The 9,943-nt window shown below is 40.7% G+C and overlaps 1 protein-coding gene across 1 annotated transcript; it reads right to left on the bottom strand.

Moving 5' to 3' along the window:
- Positions 1-8,493: 8,493 nt before the first annotated feature.
- LOC143567187 (uncharacterized) lies at positions 8,494-9,675 on the bottom strand. The gene has a single exon (XM_077053657.1). The coding sequence runs from the start codon at positions 9,673-9,675 to the stop codon at positions 8,494-8,496; it is 1,182 nt and encodes a 393-aa protein (XP_076909772.1).
- Between the last annotated feature and the right edge of the window lie 268 nt (positions 9,676-9,943).

Here is a 9,943-nt window from a genome sequence, read left to right as displayed (position 1 = left end):
GATTCTTGTTCGATCACAACGAAAAAATAATGCTTATGTGATCGACATGAACAAAAATGTTCCTGACGAAATAACATGTTTATTTTCAAACTTGTCAGAACATAATGCGATGCATTGGCATCGTCGGCTTGGTCATGCTAATACAAAAAATCTGAATCGTCTTGCTAAAAACAATTTAGTGCGTGGTTTACCAATCAAGGATTTTTTGACTGTTGAAAAATGTGTGGCTTGTGCTTTGGGCAAACATCATCATAAAACTCACAAGCCAAAATTGATTAATACCATCTCATCTGTTTTCCAACTACTTCATATGGACCTTTTCGGGCCAGTTCATGTTCTGAGTCTGTCCCGTAGCTCTTATTGTCTCGTTATTACTGATGATTACTCACGTTTTACATGGGTATTTTTCTTGAAAAATAAGAGTGAAACTGCAGATCATTTCAAGAAGTTCATTTTGCTCATAGAAAATCAACTAAATCTAAAGCTGAAGGGGATCCGTTGTGACAATGGAACAGAGTTCAAAAATGCGACTTTGAATCATTTCTGTTCAGAAAAGGGGGGCTCCGTTAATACAGCGCACCACGAACACCTCAACAAAATGGTGTAGCTGAAAAAAGAAACAGAACTCTTATCGAAGCTGCAAGAACAATGTTGTGTGACTCCAAACTGCCACTGTTTTTTTGGGCAGAAGCTGTTAACACGGCTTGTTATGTTCAGAATCGGGTGATAATCAACAAGTCCAAGATGAAGACACTATATGAGATTGTTTATGGTCATCAACCCACTGTTGCACACTTCAGAGCCTTTGGTTGTCCGTGCACTTTACTGAACCTTGAGACCACTCCAAAGTTTGGGGCTGCAGCCGATGAGTGTTACTTTGTTGGGTATGCGGAAAATACAGCATACAGGGTCTACAACAAGTCCACCAAATAGATTTTAGAGTCTTATAAGGTTCGTTGGCTGGAAGAAAATGAGACTGATGCTCATGTTGGTCCCGATTGGTTATTTGATTACAGTGAATTTTTCAAACCATTCAATGTGTTTCCAGTAATCAACTCCAAACCCCCATGTGATCCCACAGTGGAAGTTGCAAAGGAAATTCCACAGACTGTATCTCATATTTCTCCACTGATTGATGATGATGTTGCAAAATTAAATAATGCTTCACCTGACAATGACAATCAGTCCAACAAAACTCCAGAACCAGAATGCTCGCCAAACACGACTGAAAATACAATTGATGTTGAGGGGGAGAGTTCTATTCGACAGATCTTCGGGAGCACTTTGTTTCCCGATGACATTCCAAATGAATATGTCGCTAGCACCTCGTACTCTCACAGCACGGCAATATCTGGATGGAAAAACCCTCTTGTTGATGATATTGAGAACTTGTCAAATCTGCAATCCACCGGTGATGTCTCTGAGAAGTTAATTCCATCAAGAATTCAGAAAGATCATCCAATTGAAAATGTCATAGGTCCAGTTGAAGCGGGAGTGTCCACCAGAAGCCAAACAAGACACATAAATAGTTGTATGTTTTCGTGTTTCATATCTCAAATTGAACCTAAAAATGTAGAAATGGCTCTTCAAGAACCAAGTTGGGTTGATGCTATGCATGAAGAATTGAATCAGTTTGATAAGTTGAAGGTTTGGAGATTAGTTAAACTGCTAGAAGGAAAGAAAGCTCTTGACACCAGATGGGTTTGCAGAAACAAGCAAGATGACACAGGGGTTATTGTTCGTAATAAGGCGCGATTGGTAGTTCGGGGTTTTCGTCAGGTTGAGGGGTTAGATTACACTGAAGTCTATGCTCCAGTGGATAGACTTGAGGCAATTAGAATTTTTCTGGCCAATGCATCATACATGGGGTTCACAGTATATCAGATGGATGTCAAGACTGCGTTTCTGTATGGTGAGGTTAAGGAGGAGATTTATGTTGATCAGCCACCGGGTTTTGTTGATTCTAAGAAACCAAATCATGTCTACAAGCTAGACAAGGCCTTGTATGGGCTACATCAGGCTCCTCGGGCGTGGTATGCTACACTGACCAAGCATCTTCTTGATCATGGGTACAAGCGTGGAACCATCGATCAAACTTTGTTCCGGAAAACTGTCGGTAAAGATTTGATTCTCGTCCAGATTTACGTTGACGAAATTGATGTGCGCAAAGTGGTATATAAAATTTTAGCAAATAATGACCAAGAACAACGAGTAATAAAAACCTAGAATACCCTAAACCAAACCACTAGCAACAGACAAGTGAACCAATCGGGTGTAGAATAGCTATGGGAAGACTGGGAATATCGAACCCTAGAGACACTTATTTAAATAACGAGACTAGTTCTAAAAGCTAAATTAAATTAATAATTAAGAAAATATATAGTTTTGGATTTTTTATTTATTTTATTTTAAAAACTAAAAACTAAATACTTAAATAAATAAAAGTAAACTAGAAAATTAAATTACCGAATAAAAAACTTTAGTAAATTCAAATATGAGAAAGAGTTACCTGGGCAAGGGATCCGAATTGTGACGACTCGGGCTTTTATCGGTTACGGGAAAAGGCTACGGGAACCGGGAATCTAAAGGTATGAAGCTCTAGGAAACTTAATGGATCCTTAATCACTCTCAAGGTGTCACCTAAAAAGAAATCTTAGAGATCATGTAAAAACACCGGCTTATTGGTTCACCTGTCAGTTCACCAACTATGATTAATTACCCTAGAAAATAGCTAACCCGTCAGTTTCACTATCTCAATGCACCTAAGTACACGGGGTGGTTTATGAACAGTTTAAAGGACATGGGTAAACTGTGAAATTAAGGCAAAAATAGGCAAACCTCCTGTCAGATAATTTAACCTAAAACCCTAACAGCGCAGACAAACCCGACAACTTATCACCCGTCGGAAATTTAAGCTAGTAAGAATATAAACTTCTAATAATATGCCAAAAATCAGTTTCTATGGTAAATGAGCTCAATAAACCATAAACAAGTTGGAAACACACAGTCAACAACCCTAACATGCAACCTATAATCGGAAGACAATCAATAAAGTAACATGTGAAACATTCATTTAGACACAAGTTAAAAGTAAATACGCATGAGACACATCCAATAAATATGATCAAAACTTTTAATTAATCAAAATCCCATAAACAAAACCCGAAAACCGACAAGTCCAAAGCAATCAACAAAACATCATCACAAGCCTAGATAACTAAAAGAGTTTAGCCAACAAACATGTTCAAGACAATAAAATATATAAATATAAAAGAGTTATAAAAAAAAACCTTCTGTTGGCTTGCGACACCCACCACACCAAACTAAAGTGATAATAATAATGTTGTGACTTGTGATGCTGCTGTTGTAGGTCTTCACGTGACCAAGACTCCAAAACAAATATAATATATTAATAATGTTATCTTCTGTCCAAAAAAACCTTCTTGCGGCTCCCACCAAACAAATTAACCCACTGACCTTTTCTGACTTCCTTCACGTCCCCAAATACTAATAATATATGTAATATATGGCGGCTGCAAAAAGTTACCCCCTACGTCCCAAGATTCTTTTGTTTTTATAGTATCTCTTAACTTGAGTAAGTTGCTACTCTCAATTAACCTAACGGGCCCACCATTTATTATTTGTGTGTGGTGACTCCAAAGTCCATGAAGTCAATAAGACTTATTGCAATTTCTGTATCACAAGCAAAAAGTTCCCCCCTACGTCCCAAGATTCTTTTGTTTTTATAATATCTCTTAACTTGAGTAAGTTGCTGCTCTCAATTAACCTAACGGGCCCACCATTTATTATTTGTGTGTGGTGACTCCAAAGTCCATGAAGTCAATAAAACTTATTGCAATTTCTGTATCACAAAAAATATAAATAGGTAGGTTAGGTTTATGTTATAATATTAATAATTTTTGAGTAAATAACTCACATTGAATGACCATATAATTTAAAGGTTCTTAATAATACTTACAATATACGTAATACCATATCGTTTTTATATTTACTCGTTCTCAAGTTTAAATTTGGTATACCTTTTTAGTTCGTTGTCTCTTAGAACCTTAAAAAACTCACATATGAACCAATTCAGAATAATATCAATAAAAAATATGTCTCAAAAGTACTTAAAATAGTAGGGAATATATATAATAATATGTATATTTTAGACGACATCAAATATCCCCACACTTAAAAAAAAATTTTCATCCTCGAAAAATATATAATGCAATGGAATCATAATTCAAAGTAGATCTTCAAAACATATAGGTTATCTTTTAAGCATAGATAAACGCAAAAACTGCGATTTCCGATATTGTTGTCTTCTTAAACCCAGCCACCAGCCTATCAAGCCCCCAATTGCATTAAACGTTTTAAAGTTCAAAAGCTACGGCTACACCTACCCCATCTCATACAAAGAGAGCTATAAGAAATAGAGTCGAAGAAGACTGGTTCGACAAATCACCATAAGCCAAGGACTCGTTGATAGTACTAATTAGATGCACTCGGTGGAATTTGATGGATGAATGGTCATGTGGAGGCCGTACGAGCTATTCCTAAATATTATTGGACTTTATCCTATAAATTCCCTAAAAAAATATTTATTGACTAAGAACCTTCGAGCCCCAATAGTGTATCCTCAGAGTCACATCCCCTTGGTAACACGTAAACTCTAAGTCCCATCTAGTATGTGCATCTTTGGCCTCTTTTACTAACTTTGAGAATGCTTCTTTAGCATTTTACAATACATAACTTTCTCACTTCATTTGCTTTTTGGAACAATTCTTGGAATACACTTTCAAAACATATTTTTTTTTTCTTTTTTTTTCTTTCTTTTTTTAATATCACCCTAAATATATAACTATTTTCTAAGCTCGTAAAAAAAATGGACATGTGGTGGTGTGCTGGTTTGAGTGCATCTAAGTCTTACCATCTCAAAGTTTTTAGATTAAGGTAATCCTCCTAAGCATCGAAATTCGGTTTCACTATTTTTCAAATTATTAGATATATAAAATCTGCTAAAGAGGACTATCAAAGCTAGTTGGGCCTACCGACACATCCCAAATTAAGTGCGCCATATTTTTTTTAATCGCATATATAATAGTAGTTTTAAAAGATCAACCTTAAACAATAATATCATTTTCCATTATACGCAAAATAAATTTTCGGGACATTTTTTTTCTTTTTCTTTTTCTTTTTATTTTATTTTATATATATATATATAACTTTTTTTTCGTTTTTTTTACTTATCTATTTTTTTTGAATTTTTTTTAATAAAAATCTAAAAAACGTCGATTTCCCATCCCCACACTTAAATTTCGCATTGTCCTCAATGGGAGACAAGAAAAAAAACAAAAATAAAGCAAAAATAAAATAAAATAAAATAAAATAAAGCATAAAGAAAATGGAACAGACTCCCCTGGTAATATGGCAATGATCCTGCATATGTCATGTTCTGATGAAGCGACCGTATAGCATTTCATTCGCGGCCGCAGCTTTTGGGTACCCTCTACAATCAAATAAGCTCAGAACGCCCCCGTCCGAATGGAGATTGAGTACGGATGAGAGTATCCAAACCTACTCTAAAAAACTTAAACAGGCTCAAAATATAAAAAAACAAAGGAAAAACAAATAAAAAGTATACAAACTCTACACTCGGGTATTTCCCGAGGCCTATCCCTATCAAGCAATCAAAGTAGGGATGTCGAGGAGAAATACATCTTCTTCGACCGAATCAACTGGCCCACCGATATAATGCTTTAACATATCGCCATTCACCTTCCACACTCTCCCCTCATGATCAACTAACTCAACAGCACCGTGCGGGAATGCCGCCTTCACCGTATACAGACCAACCCATCTCGATCTAAGCTTACCTGGAAATAACTTCAGACGAGAATTATAAACCAACACCCGATCCCCACACTTGAACTCTTTTACCTTCCTTAACTTTCGATCGTGCAACGCCTTCGTACGCTCCTTATAACTCCATGATCTAGCATACGCCTCATCTCTTAACTCCTCTACCTCATGAATTTGGAGATACCGGTTTTTCGCAGCTTGGGTCAGGTCAAGATTAACGGATCTCAACGCCCAATATGCTATGTGCTCTATCTCAACCGGCAAATGACACGCTTTCCCGTAAACCATCCTAAAGGGTGTGGTCCCAATAGGCGTCTTAAACGCTGTACGGAAAGCCCAAAGTGCATAATCCAACTTGTTGGACCAGTCCTTTCGGTTCTTGCCCACAGTTTTCTCCAGAATTCGCTTCACTCCTTGGTTTGCGTTCTCCACTTGCCCGCTCGTCTGTGGATGATAGGCAGTGGACAACCGGTGGGTGACCCCATATCGTGCCAACACCTTCTCCATCTGGGCATTGCAAAAATGTGTGCCTCTATCGCTGATCAAGGCCTTGGGAGTACCAAACCGACTGAACAATCTCTTCAAGAATCCCACTACAACTCGGGCGTCGTTAGTGGGCAAGGCTTGAGCCTCAACCCACTTGGAAACGTAGTCGATAGCCATGAGAATGTATTGGTTCCCTCGAGAAGAAGGGAACGGACCCATGAAATCAGTGCCCCAAACGTCGAAAACCTCACACACCTGAATAGGGTTTTGGGGTATCTCATTACGGGATGAGATGTTACCAGTGCGCTGACACGTGTCACACTGTCTGACAAACTCGTGTGAGTCTTTGAATATCGATGGCCAATAAAAGCCGGAATCAAGAAATTTCCTAGCGGTGGAAGATGAACCATGGTGGCCTCCAGTTAAACCCTCATGACAATTCCTAAAAATCTCACGGCCCTCTTCTCTACTCACACACCTTCTCAACACTCGGTCGGAACCTACACGAAACAAATACGGCGAATCCCATATGTAGTGGCTGGCGTCTACGAAAAACTTCCTCCTCTGCTGATAACTCATGCCCTTAACCACCACTCCTTCGGCCAGATAATTCGCAATGTCGGAGAACCATGGCAGACCCTCCTCTTCAGCACTCACGTACAAAAATGGCTCTATCTCAAATCTTACTCTCACCATCATCAACGACTCATGGGGAAACTTATCCCCGATGGCATCCACTCTAATCTCCTCTCTCTTCGGATCCTCCAGACGTGATAAGTGATCCGCAACTACATTCTCCGCTCCCTTTTTATCTCTAATCTCAATATCGAACTCGGAAAGCAAGAGAATCCATCGTATCAAGCGAGGCTTGGCATCTTTCTTGGCGAACAAGTCTCGCAATGCCGCATGATCAGTATAAACGATGGTTTTGGACAACACGAGATAAGAACGGAATTTGTCGAACGCGAAGACCACTGCTAGAAGCTCCTTCTCAGTAGTCGTGTAGTTCTCCTGAGCATCATTGAGGGTCTTACTCGCATAATAGATAGGATGGAAGTGCTTGTCCTTCCGCTGACCTAAAACAGCCCCGACTGCAAAATCACTAGCGTCGCACATGAGCTCGAAGGGTAAGCTCCAGTAGGGTGCTACTAAGATAGGGGCATTAACCAACTGCCCCTTGAGAAACTCAAACGCCTTCAGACAATTAGCATCGAAGTCAAATGCGATGTCCTTCTCTAGAAGGCGAGTCATGGGCCGGGTGATCTTAGAAAAGTGTCTAATGAACCTACGATAAAAACCCGCATGCCCGAGAAAACTACGATCGGATTTCACAATAGTCGGTGGAGGAAGTCTACTGATAGTGTCGATTTTAGCTCTGTCTGCCTCAATACCATCTCGCGAAATCTTGTGCCCGAGCACAATGCCTTCAATCACCATAAAGTGGCACTTCTCCCAGTTCAACATCAACTTAGTCTCTATGCATCGCTTCATCATCTTCTCAAGATTAGAAAGAGATTGATCGAATGAGTCCCCATATACCAAAAAATCATCCATGAAAACCTCCATGGAACTCTCGATCATATCTTGGAATATCGCTACCATGCAACGCTGGAAAGTAGCCGGAGCATTACACAACCCGAAAGGCATACGTTTGTACGCGAAGGTACCGTATGAGCATGTAAAAGTGGTCTTTTCCTGATCCTCATGTGCGACCGGGATCTGGAAATAACCTGAAAATCCATCAAGAAAACAGTAAAACTGTCGCCCCGACAGACGCTCCAACATCTGATCGATGAACGGAAGAGGAAAGCGGTCTTTCCTAGTAGCGTCGTTAAGTCTCCTATAGTCGATACATACCCGCCAACCTGTGACTGTCCTAATCGGAATAAGCTCGTTACGTTCGTTAGTCACAACTGTCATCCCTCCCTTGTTAGGGACGACCTGAACAGGACTCACCCATGAAGAATCGGAGATAGGATAGATCAGGCCTGCGTCGAGGAGTTTGATAACCTCCTTCTTGACTACCTCCGACATGTTAGGGTTGAGCCTCATTTGAGGTTGGATTACAGGCTTGTACTCATCCTCCATGAGTATCCTGTGCGTGCAAAAGTTCGGGCTGATGCCCTGAATGTCCATGAGTTTTCACGCAATAGACTGCTTGTGTGCCTTGAGCACACCAACCAACCTTGACTTCTCATCATCCGTCAACTGAGAAGAAATGATGACGGGCAAATTGGCGTCACCGTCCAAGAAAGCGTACTCCAAATGAGGAGGAGGTAGCTCTTTAAGCTCGAGGGACGGTGGCGCCTCAATTGATGGTCTCTCCTTCGGTCCCTCGGTGCTATCGGCCACTGTGAACACCTCGGGGTATTCAAGAGGTGAGCTAACAAGAATGCTAAGGTCATGCTCTAGGGGAACATCAACCTCGTCTTCCTGATTGAGCAAATCTGCTCCAGAGATGTAGTCAAGACAGCGCTCGAATTGAGATATGAACGTGTCAAGAAAGTAAACGGAATCGTCCTGACTACTAGAGTTCCTCATCGATTTGACTACATCGAAGGTGACGTTCTCCTCTCCTACACGAAGTGTAATTTTTCCGTCGAAGACGTCAATAAGCGCTTTAGCAGTACGCAAGAAGGTTCGTCCCAATATGAGTGGGACCTGATCGTTAGCCTCCATGTCGAGAATAACAAAATCCACAGGGAAAACGAATTTATCGACTTTAACGAGTACGTTTTCCACGATTCCCCAAGGATATTTGACCGAACGGTTGGCAAAGGATAAACTCATGCGCATCGGGACTGGCTCGCAAAGGTCTAGCTTTTTATAGAGAGAATATGGCATCAGATTTATGCTAGCACCTAATTCGGCCAACGCGTAGCTCTCAGTCGAGCTGCCAAACAAACACGGAATCGTGAAGTGTCCCAGGCATGCTAATTTCTCCGGCAGCTTGTTCTGGACTACCGCAGAGCATCCTTCATTTAGACATACTGTCGAAAGTCCCTCCAGCTTCTTCTTATTCGAAAGGAGATATTTTAAGAATTTGGCATATTTAGGCATATGCTGGAGTGCCTCGACAAACGGAAGATTGATTTTTAGCTGTTTAAACATGTCCAAGAAATGTCCATATTCCTGTGCGTACTTCTGCCGCAGGAGACGAGCAGGATACGGATCCCGAGTAAGATCGACTTCAGGACTCTTCTTATCTTCAATCTTCTTCTTAATAACTTTCTCCGCAGGAGACTCACCATTTGACGTGGTACTTGCTGGGACTCGCCTCTCGTGCGTCCTCACAGGAGTCTCCATCTCTATCTCCTCGTCCATCGGCTACTCATCATCAGCCGGCGACTGCTCTCGATCACCTCCTCTGTCACTACGGGTGGTCACCGCCTTCAACTGTGCCTTCGGGTTAAGCTCTGTTCTGCCCTGAAATGCTCCGACCTGCTTATTAGGTAGCATCTGCTTCATCATCTCATCCACCTTTCTAGACATCTCCAAAAATGACGACTGCTGGTTCTTCAATAGGGTGTCGTGCTCAGCCAGTCTCTGCTGTGTATTATTATCTCTGTCAATAAGGTGAGAAAGCATCATA

The sequence above is a fragment of the Bidens hawaiensis genome, unplaced genomic scaffold, assembly GCF_021521415.1.
Source record: "Bidens hawaiensis isolate Kalapana, Puna unplaced genomic scaffold, B.hawaiensis_p1.1 tig00023231_1, whole genome shotgun sequence".
Taxonomy (NCBI): Eukaryota; Viridiplantae; Streptophyta; class Magnoliopsida; order Asterales; family Asteraceae; genus Bidens; species Bidens hawaiensis.
The sequence above is the reverse complement of the archived record's forward strand: the minus strand, read 5'-3'. Positions and strand labels throughout refer to the sequence as shown.